At 46.5% G+C, this 13,558-nt stretch overlaps 1 protein-coding gene across 2 annotated transcripts in view; it reads right to left on the reverse strand.

The window, feature by feature from the left end:
* The window catches only part of LOC142804145 (cytochrome P450 2J6-like), a 94,775-nt gene that overhangs the window by 14,811 nt on the left and 66,406 nt on the right, over positions 1-13,558 (reverse strand). For both annotated transcript variants that reach the window (XM_075890749.1, XM_075890748.1), the window contains one exon: positions 12,660-12,775. In XM_075890749.1, coding sequence (XP_075746864.1) covers positions 12,660-12,775 — 116 coding nt within the window. The remainder of the gene's footprint in view (positions 1-12,659; positions 12,776-13,558) is intronic.

The following is a 13,558-nucleotide window of genomic DNA, read 5'->3' on the forward strand; positions in this document are numbered from 1 at the left end:
TTGCTCACGTGGCTAATGAGTCTTCTATTCTGCCTACTGCCTGTCCATGTGGGCGCTTGTCCGTGTCTGCTAGAAAACTGCACGGGCCAAGCCTGGGTCGGATAAGGCCCAGTCTGGCCCAGGTCAGGCTCTGGTCGGGTCCGGGCCTCAGTCAGGCTCATATTAGGCTCGGGTCTCATACACAGGGTGTTTCAAGAAATTTGTGCAATATTTTTTTAAATACAGATAGAAGGCATTTCTATGCTACCTGCGGAGTTCCCTTGACTTGGGCAGCAGGCATCTTGTATTCAAACGGTAATCACAGCGCTAAATAAAGAAATTATGGCAAATAACTTTTAATTGCGGCCGTTTTGGAAGTGAATGGTGGATGCGCCGATTGGTGTGTCAGTTTTGGTTTAGCCATCTATGTTACCCAGGTTTCACCGCTTCGCGGTGATTACCACTGCTTTTCGAAAATTTCAAAGTGGCTATAAAATATTCGTAGGAAGAATTTTCATTTCGCCCTTCTGACTGGACTGGCTATTTTCAGTGGTTAAAAAGCAATTGCGTCAATTTCTCTATTACTGCCGCAATTATCGCATGTGAAAGCTGTAGTGGTTCCTTTCATCTGCGGTTACATCACTGAACCCTCCCAGGACGAATAAATTACACGAAGTCATAATTACAGAGGGTAAACAAACGGCGGATGCAGTTGTTTTTTATTGTGTCACCTGCGAACCCGGAGTAAGTCTTCTGAATGAGTCGCGCCGATTGTGAAAAGCAGTGCCGAACAACAGCAAAGTCCGATGGGTGTCAGATAACAAAGCGTTAATCGTCATTAACACGAAAATGTAGTGGACTCTCCAAAGACCATCATTTGTCGAGGAGAAAGGTGAACAGTATTCAAACAGATATATGTGAGCCCTAAGAACAGATGTCTATCAGGAGAAAAATATCGCTTGCTTGTCACAACGGGTTCCGGAGCACAATACTAGTGGTATCGCAAAAAAGACATTCCCGAAGCAAGACATTGACTTAAAGAAGTTCACCGAAGCCATCGATTTCCGATATGGTCGCGATGAAGTTGCTCCACGAAACGACATCAGCGGAAGATCATGGCAGTGTTGCTATTTTGTTGGAGAAATGAACAGTAGAACCTTGTGTTAGAAGTATGAGGTCATAGAAAAGAAACGGACACGCAGAGACGATCGCTACTGATCAAAAGTCTGAAGTAATCCGCGAAACAGGTATGACAAAAACCGCAGTTGTGCGTGGAACCTCTTCGAAGAAAGCGGAAGAGTGCCCTGCTATGTCCAACTTGAAGGAATTTAACAGAAAGGCACTCCTGCATCACCTCTCGCGAACGCAACAATTTCAGAAGATGGCAACTGGCCTTGATGCTGCCGCAATATCAGTACTATGCACACCTCAATTCCAGTGGCGTGCATAAACGCCGCCGTCATGATGGCCTTCATGGCACTCTCGCCATGCTATCAAATGGTTCTGGTCACTAAGACAACTCCCACGTAGTAACCAAGTGGGTTGTAATTGTCATGCGCGCGCATGAGTTAGGCTCAATGTTCCCTCAACAGTCACAACACCTTTCCTAAAGACAAAGGGTCCCGATCGAAGGTGCTTCAAGTCAAGAGTGTCGAAAGTGTTGTGCCTGTGGCTGCAGGTGGAGGCTATCATCCAAGGGCATATCGTCAACGTGAAACGTGTACCGGTTAGAGCAGTGTACATATTTGAAGTGTTATTGAGGCTAATGGATCTGTGAAGGCTTTCCGTCTTTTATTCGTGTAGAGTTTCAAGTTCCCATAAGAAAGTAATGATCAAGACAGGTAGTCGTGTACCGAAATCGAGGCTTTTGAGACATTATTTTAGGACTTCTCTACACTCGTGCAAATAAGGTGAAAATTGTACCTAAGCGTTATTCGTTGTGAGAAGGATTTGTGGAAAGATGATACGGACTGTAAAAGGCTGCCTGTGGAAAATATTGAAGAAAGGTATGTGAAATTGTCGGTGCGGACAATGTAGAAAATTGCGCGCAACACGGACTGAAAAGACGAAGAAGGGTAGTGGGGTAGATGATTGCTTGTTCTTGGACTGTTCAAATTACGCCATGTTGTTGACGGCACCGCACTGAGTGCCATGAAAGGCTCCAGAGTGATTTTCGCAAAAAGACATAACACTGTTTAAGATCGAAGGCCGTAACACGAAGACGCTATACGTATCTTCAGGGAACAACAAAAATAATGGCTTGCTTGTAAATAGGAATGCGGTGGCAGCGACTCGAGAAAGAAGAGTGGGGAACGTAACTTTGTCTTGAGATAGAAAGCAGTGTACGTTGAAGACAGCTGAGAAGTCGACATGAAAGCTTTATTATGTAAAGCGGCTTATTTTGGTGCATACCTCTGATTAGTAGCTAGAGTTTTTTTATTGCATAGCATAATAAATGACGTTTGGAAGAGACGTCTTACTGTTACTCAACAGCCCTGGCTCGCATTCAGTTTATGTAGACACAGACTACAATTGTAAGCTACTTTTTCCACTTTATGGGTGCAGTAAATTTAGCTGTCGTATTTGAAATGCAAAAGTAAGATTGCGTGGTTAGCACCGCGTACGTCAGAGAGTCAGCTATTGCTACAAATATATTTTATATTACCCCGAAATTTCTTCGCAAAAGTGTTACGGACGTTATTACTCCAAAGTACACCGGGTAGTGACACTGAAAAGTTGTGGCAATGAAAAAACTTCCAAAACATTCACTATGATATACCTTGTGTGAGGAAGGTATCTTTACAAAAAGCCAAGAGCGGGCAGTGGCTCCTTCATGTTAAATGCAAAACTGGCTGAAACAGGCAGAGCCAGAGCCTTTCGGGAGCGGGCCGAGTACGGGCCGTATTTAAAGACTCCCGGCCGGGCTCAGCCGGGCCGGCCAGAACATGATGTTTTTGGGCCAGGCTAGGCTCGGACCGCAAAAATCGGCCCATGTAGACCTCTAATGTCTGCTTTTCATCCGTGTTCTTAGTACCGTGCACAATACGTGAATCACTAACTGGTCCACTTGTCGACGTTGCTATCAGCTGCGCACACCTGCGGAGACAGTCAGCCCAACCGCCGCGGCGAGGTTGGCCACCGCGCAAGCCGAGTACGTGTGACGAAAGGCACGCGCTTATACCGGGGGTGCCACACAGTTTCCTAAACAAACTTGAAGGTCTGCCTAAGCTCAGGGGGTTCAAACAGCCAAAATTCGCAGGACATGAGGCAGCAATGGTGAGAACAACGAGCGCCTTTAATTTATGACTCAAGAGAAACACAATTGCCCTTCCGGACTGGTACAGAACCGCGGTGCTGCACATATGAGAACCGCAAACCCGGAACAAATAATCCCCGTAGACTGGCGGTCAATATAACATATGCAGCAAACCAATGGCAGGAAAGCCAGTGTGAAACATAACAGCAGGAAATCAAACTCGCACGCAACGCACCGTAATATACGAGCCATCGACTCGCGTTAGCCGACGCCCCCAAACCGGCATGGCCTCCCCTCTGTAAAAGTAGGCCCGTGTGCTCAGATTTGGGTGCACGTTAAAGAACCCCAGGCGGTCTAAATTTCCGGAGCCCTCCACTACGGCGTCTCTCATAATCATATAGTGGTTTTGGGACGTTAAACCCCACATATCAATCATCAATCAATGAAACCCCTCTGTAAAACGCATGGGAACCCCCATCGTGCCTTGCGCGACAGACACTGAATCCCGTCGCTGGCCTGCCACAGAAAGCATCGCCGGGCTCGTCCTGCACCCCTTCTTATCTGCCAGCCACTTTTCCGCCCCCGGTGGCTTTTTTGGATGCTGACGCTCTTCCCGCGCATGTTCAAGCGCGTGTGCTCTCCTCGCCTTGCTTCCACCGTGAGCGCTGAATATAAAGGCCCGTCGGCCCGACACTCCCACACACACAAGAATAGACACTCCACTGAGTGTTATAGTCCACAGACTACTAAATGTAATAATGAGTGCTATAAAAATACAAAACAAACTAAGAAACAGTCCTCGATCAGTGTTCACAGTTTGTCGGGCGCCACAACTCTGCATTATTTGTCGCGTGTCCCTGACGACAGAGTTTTTCAGGAACGGCAACGCATCAGCACTCGTCGCATGTCTGTCATGAGTTGCGCTGAACGGAGCCTGCATACACGTCACACATTTCATAATTTGTGACCTGTCTTTGTCCGTCTGGTTGCACAGAATCGAAACGAGCACGTAGCGTGTGTGAATGTTCACAGCAGCTTGCACCGGCAGCTTACGCGGGCATCCCAGTCTCTGTACCGGTCAGTGAAAGCCGCCAACATTGTTTTAAGGTTTCTGTTGACGTGCTCAGTAATGTTGGCCTGAGGGTAGTGAAGTGTCGTTCTTTTGTGGTGTACACCAAAAACTTTAGGTCGGCAAATCTTCCACCTGTGAAATATGGCATTGTCGGTTATCAGCTGCTTAGAAAAACCGAAGCGAGTGAATGTCTGCAGCAGACAGTCCCTAAGTACTTTTGAATCGAGCCGGTGTAACGGGTACAGCTCTACCCATTTCGAAAAATGGTCAGTGACTACTAACGAATACCGACACCCCTTAGCTGATCACGGGTACGGATCCACTGCTTCACAAGCAACGATTTCTCATGGGTACCTGCTTTTCAGAGATTGCATGAGGCCCGGTGGTTTGCCTCCCTCGGTTTTGCGGTATGCCAGGTAGGGCAAGCGCGGACGTATGTTGTGACGTCCTTTCTCAAGTGCGGCCATGTGGTGACGCGACACAACTTCTCAAAAGTTCTCTTGCCACCATTGTGACCAGTGAGGCACGCTGAATGAAAGCACAGTGTGATACGAAGGTTATCGCACGAGCACGACCTGCCTAACATCCCAGGACCTTAGCGGCACTTTTCGGAACTGTGAAAAATAAGATTGCACATTATTCTCTCCCTCGTTGGGTGGTACGTAATTAAAGCAGCCCTACAGCTAACTCTACACACTTCCTGTTTAGAGCCTTCTATTCGTTGCGATCAAGGGATGGCTTCGTGGGTTCTTGTCTCCTCAGGTGATTAAAAATTGCTGGGAAAGATGTATTAAAGTGGCTGCTTGGCACTGATTCTTTCAATCAGCTTCCTAAGACGGGAGTGATCCTAACTTAAGGAACTACAAAAAGAGTAAGTGAAGCTTGCGTGACACTACCCTCTCCTCGGAAGGGTATTCTGGGACGTGGCGCTGTTGTAGCTCTCTGTCAACGCTCGCGCAATAACCTTCATATTGCGCGTGACTGTACGCCAAGAGAGTTTTGCGTAGAGCCCGAGCAATGAAAACGTGAAACAGCGATTCCTCACCCTGCGTCTCAAGTGAGGGTACGTAATGCAAAAGCAGGCCTTCATCGGCTTGGAATTAGCGGCCATGGGTGCTTACGGACCACGTTTTCCCGGTGAGGCTGACAGCGCCTAGGCCGCTGCATATCTGCTTGCACTGGTTGTCGCTTCTCTGGGCGTGAAAGAGCTGCTGTCGTGAGACCAGTGTTTCACAGGCATCTTGAGGCACTGTCGTGACCAGGACCTCGGCGGCTGGTTTAGCCATCCCCGGACAATAGTGCTCAGGAAAGCACGTCAGCCACTTTGTTGCCGGTGCCTTTCTTGTACTCCACTCTCTAATTATCTAATTATACTTCTGAGGAGAAAGCCCACCGTGCCAGACAACTGGATGAACTTTGGAGCATTGATAGCCACGGCAGCGCCTGGTGATCGGTTTGAATCGTAAATGCCGCTCCATCCGGATACATGTCGAATTTATTCAGTGCGTATACGATTGCAAGACACCCTTTCTTTGTTACGCTGTAGTTGCTTTCTGCACCTGAGAGCGTGTGGCTCACAAATGCTAGCGGGTAAAGCATCCCTCGGTATTGGTGGAGGAAAACTGCTCCGAGGCCATATTCTCTTGCGTCGGTCTGCACAGTGAATAGTAAGTTTAGGTCAGGGAGGTGCAGTCACGCTGCATCAGCGAGAGCCTCTGACAGAGCCTGCAATTCTGCTTGCTCCTTGTTAGTCCAATACCAATAGGTACCCTTGCGCAGGAGCTGATGAAGTGGTCTTGCCAGATCAGTGCAGTGAGGAACGAAGTGGAGGTAGAAGCTCACCATACCAAAAAAGCGCTGCAGGCTCTTAACGTCCGTTGGTGCAAGAAACTGCAGGATGGCTGGAGTTTTTTTCATCTGGCCGTATTGTGACTTCCTTGACATTGTAACCTAAAAGGTTGATTCTGTTTGAGCCGAAGTAATCTTTTCGCGGGTTGATGATGCCTGCGTCTTGCATTTGTTGTAATACAGTGATGAAGTTAACCAGGTGATCGTTGAAAGTTTGTGAAAACACTTCCACGTTGTCCATGTAAGCCACTACATAACTGCATTTGGCATCTCGAAGTGCTATGTCAATGGCACGCTGAAATTCGGCTGGTGAATCACACAACCCGAAAGGTAACCTCGAAAACTAGCAATCCCCTGTGGCAAGTAAATGCGGTTTTCTCAGCATCGCACTGTGCTAACGGAAGTTGCAAGAAGACTCTGTTACAGTCAAGGGCAGTGAAGAATTTTGCAGCCCCAAGGGAGTACGTAACAGGGTCGATTGACGAAAGGGGGTACGAGTCTGATGGCGTTTAACCACCGGTAGTCAACGCGCAGCCACGCAGAGCCATCCTTCTTTGAAGCTAAAACAACTGAAAACGCCCAAGGACTGTATGACGCTCTTACAGCACCGGTGGCGAGAAGTTCGTTGAGGGTGGCGTCGAGAAATTCGCGCTTGTGTACGCTCAGGGGAGGCGGATTGAAGCGAATAGGGTGGACGCCATCTGTGTCGATCCTGTGTTTCAATAGATTAACCTTGCCAGGAGCCGCTGCGAACATTGCCGCAAAGGGCGTCAAATTTGGCTTTTAGCTATGGTGGCCCTTTGAAGAATTCGATAACAGTCAAGAAGTCCTCTGTGGTCTCCAAAAACGAATGCAAATTTGTTGCAAGCAGATCAGATGGAGGTTCTGGCGAATTAGACGCAAACGCGAGTGGTTTGGCGTTGATGCCATGGCTATAGGGGCCCATACGGATATCAGGCACAATTGCTGAATCTGCTCTAAAGTTAAGTCCCGAAATCACAGGGAAGAAAAGTTCGGGTAGGTGTAGAAAACGTTGTCGAAGTATGCGCTCATCGATTGTAACCGCTAAGCGGAACCCCAAGTATAGCAGGAACAAGATAAGCAGTGGCCACGCGCAGATTAGTGTTTACCCTTCTCACAGCCAAGCATTTAATCTCACAGGCACTCTTGATGTGGTTCCCGAAAACAGGAGCCGCGGAACCAGTATCTAAAAGGCCTGGGACTTACTCCTGTCATGGAAACCATCACCAATGGTGCTTCATGAGTGTGGTAAAAGAGAAGAGTGAACGAGGAAAGAAGATCGCTGACCGTATTGTCGAGTACACCGTTGCTGTTATTGGGCGGAGTGAACTTTGCTGAAGCTTTGGTTGGTTGTTCCTCTGGTCGTTGTCTGAGCGGTAAGGAATGCGCCTATGTTCGTTTGGGCGTGCGTTGCTTCGTCGAAGGTTTCGCGCGGCTTTTCGTCCTGGCGGGTGGATGATGTGAAGACCAAAACACACAGCATCGAGGCCTCTGTGGCGTGCCTGGATGCTCTTGAATACGATCCGTAGCCCACACAGGAGCCGCAGTAGGTTTTCTAGGTCATGCGTGAAGTAAGAATACCCCGGGGGGGGGGGGCGGTTAGAACGCTGGCCAGCGATTGACGTGTGCCCGCCGTCGTACTGGCTCCTGTAGTGGCACCGACCTCCACACTGAAAGCATACCAGAGGGTTCCTGGCTTTGCCTCCTGCATCAGAATGGGCGGTGGCCACTACAGGCTGACATTAGGTGAAGGCACTTGGTATGGGTGTCCAACTTTCGTGGGTCGTCAACAAAAAGGCGGATGGAGCAGACAGATTGTACTGTCTGAATGGGTTTATAGCCATTGGTCGGGCCATCGGTGAGGCCACTGGGTCTAACTAACCGTGCCACGCACAGGAAGGCGCGATGGTGGATTCGGGCGAAGGTGGTGGTTGGTATTTGAGCTCCGCCATCATCTTGGCCAGAATATCCCCCACTGCTTTTGCGAGGACGTCAAGGGAAGGGAATGCACGACCCCTTGAATACGCCTCGAAACACGGGTGCGACTGCCTCACTGCTCAAATTACTCTTTTCGCTACAGATGAAGTATCCACGCGGTCGCAAATCTCTTGTAAGGACCGGTTGTATTCCTGGAGGCTTTCAGCCTCAGCCTTTGTCCTGTGTACGCACGCGAAGCTCATCTTACATGCGCATGGCGTAGTCGGGTAAGAAAATTCGGCACGAAATAGCTGCTCAAAGTGGGACCAACTATCGATAGACTGGTGACGACGCCAACATGTGGCAGAACCGGACAGGGCCACGGGCAGAATGCTCAGAAGAAGAGTTTTGTGTGAGAGAATTCGCGCGCCGTGATTATCTTGTAACTATTGCAAACAGTCTGCGACTGATTTCTTGTCCGTGTGTCCCTCGTATGTAGGCACGGTCAGCGGTAAGCGAAAACTGTCGTCTGGTGTAGATTCGCGTTCTAGCAGCGTGGTCAGCTGCTCGATGATACGAGACGTATATGACACGGACACGTTCTTTCGCGCTTTGTCGGGCATATTATTATACTCTATGTATATAGGGTGATCATCTTTCTGAGCTGTAATTGTACTGGGACGGAAGAGCATTGGAATATGAACAAAGAATATCACGTTTCAGACGGACCAACCAGATGGGTGCCTTATGCGTGCGATTCTCGTGGCACAGAAGCGATCTGCCTCGAAAAGAGTAAGAACTGCACTAAAAAACCCGGTTGACAAAAAGGAAGGTGAAGTACATGCGAAATCTTTGTCGGGCGCCAGATGAAGGCCCCGCCCCGCCTTCGCTCACGAGGTCAATCAGCCAAAACTCGCAGGACATGAGCCGGCAACGCTGACAACAAGAACCACATTTAATTTACAACTTAAAGGATTCACAACCGGCTTTCCTGACTGGTACATACAACACAGCACTAGCGCACACAGGAGAACCGGAAACCCGGAACAAACTATCCCCGCAGACTGGTGGTCAATGAAACATATGCAGCAAAACAACGGCAGGAAAGCGAGCGCGAAACATAACAGTGGAAAATCAAACTCACACGCAACTCGCCGTATAATACGAGCCATCGACTTGCGTTAGCCGACGCCCCCAAAGTGGCGTGGCCTCCCACTGTAGCATGCCCGGAGGAAAGACCTATCGCGCGTAACGCATTCGACACCGCATCCCATTGCTGACCTGCCATACACGCAAAAAAAAAAAAAAACCCGGGCTCGTTCCGCACCCCTTCTTATCTGCCAGCCATTTCTCCACCCCCCTGTGGCTTTTTTGGATACTGACGCTCGTCCCGCGCATGTGCAATGCGCGTGTGCTCTCCTTGCCTTGCTTTCACCGTAAGTGCTGCATATAAAGGCCCATCGGCCCAACAAACTAGAGGGGACTTTTGCGCTGAGATTGTTCAGCGACCGCGGGAATGATGGATAGTACAGGGATTTGCCTAATATTCATACTTGTGTGCGGCGAATCACATTTGCGACTTCGTTTATTGCTGCGTTTCGGTTTTGTTTTGAAGGAAAGAACGAACCTTTATAAACTTCCTCACCAGATTTCAAATTGTAAGCCTAAATGAATAAGGTGGTGAAGTGCAACCGCCGATTATTTCCACATTTTCGTTTCGCGAGAGAACGGCTCCAAGCCACACGAACACACACGGAACCAGAAGTACGAAGAATAGACAAACCCTTGTACTGCCCATCATTCCCATCTTCGCTGAAGCGCCTTGTGTTGCAGCTCCCATAGACACAAGTGCCACAGTTCCCTCTAGACTGTATTTAGGGAACTATGAGGCCACAGCCAGCTTTGCACGTTAGTTCTCGCGTTACAGTTTGCACATTGCTGCATGGTCTGTGACAATCTGCGGTTCGAGTTCCCTTCACCAATGTAGAAGAAAAACAGAGCATCAGCCAAGAAGGCCACGCGCAGCCCATAAAATTAACCTGCTTCGCTTTTGCTTAAGTTTTACACAATGATGATGATGATGATGGTGATGCCTCCACTATGGCTCTTGCCCACTCAGGGGGATCGGTCAAGAATTGAGGATATGAAATTTAAAGCCTTTCAAATGATACCTAATTATAACAGGAATAGGATAAAGCACATGTAATTCAGAAAGAGTGCAATATTTTTTTTTGCCATTTCGACCAGACAGAATAATATATATCTCGAATTCAAATTGCAGTAACTTCGAACACGCTTAAAATTGATGTTTAGAAATTGCCTAATAATATTATAATAACAAATATGCAAATTGGAATTTAGAGGCGCATTCGCTTTGTTTCACGTAGATAGCTGCAAACGGCATTAAAGACATTGCTGTGGCTGTAGCCCAGAACCGAAGCACCAAAGGAGAGTATATTCTCAATGGTGAAGGGCAGCCCAAGGTTAGCAAATGGAATGACAAGGAGACGTTTTCTTAATAGACTGTAACGGTGACATGACAAAAAATAATGGTCAATTGAATCCAGATCTATACAAAAGCTGCATAAGGGAGATATTCCCAGACCAGCCCTGTGTGAATATAGATTTAAAGGGGGCACATGACATCGCAATCTTGATACATGACTTCCAGTTGTCTATTATGACACCAGTCAGAGTTCCATCGATATTTCAAATGTCTAAATGCAGTACATGGTGTTACTGATTCTATTGCATCAGCCCTGAGTGAAAATTTTCAATATCTTATCGACGTTATAGTGGACAGCACAGAAAGCACAGAAAGTATTGGGCCATTTATTGCCATTCGAGCTAATGAGTCCGCCATTTCATTTAACTTTAACCCGCAATGTCCAGGTACCCATAATAGTTTTAAGAGCTTCAGCCGTGGAGGAATTAGCGGAATGAATGTCCTTAAGGCATCTGATCGAGATGAAGCTGTCAGTGACGTACATACGGGCAGGGAGTCTGTAACTATTATATCAGTGTGGGCGTCCAAAGTTAGTTTTTGTAGTGCTAGAACAATCGCCAAAAGTTCAGCCTGAAAAATAGGTGTGAAGTCTGGTAGTCTTACTGAAAACGACCACTCAAGTGAAGTAGAGTAAATACCTACTCATGCCTTCTCATCTATTACTGAAGCATCAGTGGCTATTACACTATTTGTTTCCACGTGTGCATGGTAATCTCGAAAGCGGCTATATAGGGCCCGGTGTGATTGAAATTTAGGCTTACAGGAAAAAATGGCTCGTTTGCTGCTGGTATATCTCGAATTTTTACGTTTATTATGTCTTGTTGCTTCTGGACAAAATTAATTTGTGGTGTATGAAAACGTGGCCAATGAGCCATAAACAAAGAGTCTGGGTCGTTAATGAATACATATTCTGATCATCTTACCGAATTACACCACTTGTACGAACTTCTTTTTCTTTTCCTTCATACTGTGATACATAATAATTCTCTGTTGCCTTATTACACATTGTGGTACATTCAAATTGTTTTTTTTGGACTTGCGCTGTTTGGTTGTTTTCTTTCTTTCATCACTCTGCATAAACCTAAATAAGATTTGCAGTGTTGAACAAAGTAGATCACTGCCGTATCTATAGCACATTGGAACACCAAAAATTCCCTTTCCCGTCAATGTGAGGTGACCCTCACAACCTTTCGCTGTAGAGTTCCTCGATATATTTTTACCTCCACAAATTAGGGTTTTCATTAACCTTCGTGCAGTTTGCAATGAACCAGAAACAATAGATCACTTTCTTCTCACATGCCACCGCTTCACCTCACTGCACCAAATAATTCTTGAAAGACCAATTGGTATGCTCCTATTGCCAGTTAATAGATCCACTCTTTTATCGTGTGGATCCAGACAGTTGGGTGCGGGCCGCAGTGTTATTCTGTAAGCGCTCAATAAATTCATTCAGGCAACCGGAAGGATTCACTTCTAGTGGTACTGCAAACCTATTGTTTGTCGAGCTTCTTTATTTTTGCTAATTTATTTTACATATTCTGGTTTAACAAATTCTTCTGCACTTTTTAACGTTTTTTTGAAGAACATTATTATTGTTCTTATCTAAATTCTCTTTTTTTTAGCGAACATTCTATAAAAATTTTCATTTTATTGTACAGTGTGGCCAATCCCTCTTGTGGGTATGAGCCAAGATATAGGTGACAAGACAAGACATGAATCATGAAGAATGCCGAGTCCCTCTCGTTACCATCTTCGGTAAGAGTGCAGCTAAAGAGTTGGCAACACCGACAACCTTTCGGTTTTCCACTATGGCGGCTGGACTGGCTGTGTTTTTTCGCTTATGTGAAATTATGTTCTCCCTTACCTCCTCGTTCACTTAAAGGTAAGCACTTTTTTATGCTTACAGGACCGCTGAGTGATATGTTGTTGAGTAAATTAGCAAACGCACTAACTGGGTTGCATGAGAAGGTCAAACTTCGACAACAAACTTATGTGAGCTAATGCAACTTCATCTTTTCTGCACTCCATAAAAGGTAAAAACGCTTTTTGCTCCAACTCACGAGTGAATGTGTTGTTTTGTTCGTTTTCTCGTTTTGCCATCTCGCTGAGGAATCCGTCTATGTAGTCTCGGACAACACCTTCCTTGTAGGTTGCATGGTGCTCGTCAATCTTTGATCTGAAGTAAAGAGTTTTAGGTATAATAACTCTTAGGCACAGCACTTCGTTCTGAGAATAGACCTGGCCGTAGAAATGTGTGGTATATAACGTATTTTAGTAATTATTTCTCATGAAATGCAATCACATTGGTAAGGTAGGATTCATCACTGCCTCGTGCGTTGTGATTTTGTAAAAATACTCGCTGTGATACGTGACAAAATTGTGTGTAAAAGTTTCAATGACTATACTGAACATGCCTTCCAGACTCGTCAGCATTGCGACTTCTGTTCTGAATTCAGTTGATTTCTTTAGCGAACAAGCTTCTCTTTAGCGCAAGCAGTGCGGCATCAATCCGCACGAACAGGAAGTAAACTTTTGCTTCAGTAACCTTGCAGAATCGCTATGCAATATATAGCACACCTTTTTATGACCAGGAATTATAAATAATTTGTACTTTATATTGTGTGCAGTTATAAAGCAAGAGGACTTTTATCGCAGAAAACGTTATTAAAACAGGAAAAGATTCTTGCTGCGAAGTCCATAAGTACCCGTATACGTTACAACTGTTCAAACGCATTATCCTCTCTTAGTACGCATGTGGGCACAAAGTTTTATTTCCCACGCAATGAAGCTTTATTTGCGCTGGAGCAGAATAAGTCCAATTTCTTATTGAAAAACACGACGTGACAAAGAAATTAAGCCGTGTGCGTTGTTGGTCAAAGCGAGAAGGTCCTCCATGGTTTGCGTCAACGTTGCCTAATTATGCGCATACTTCGTGACAACCTCCAACATACGCAATCAA

This window comes from Rhipicephalus microplus, chromosome 3, assembly GCF_043290135.1.
Source record: "Rhipicephalus microplus isolate Deutch F79 chromosome 3, USDA_Rmic, whole genome shotgun sequence".
Classification (NCBI taxonomy): domain Eukaryota; kingdom Metazoa; phylum Arthropoda; class Arachnida; order Ixodida; family Ixodidae; genus Rhipicephalus; species Rhipicephalus microplus.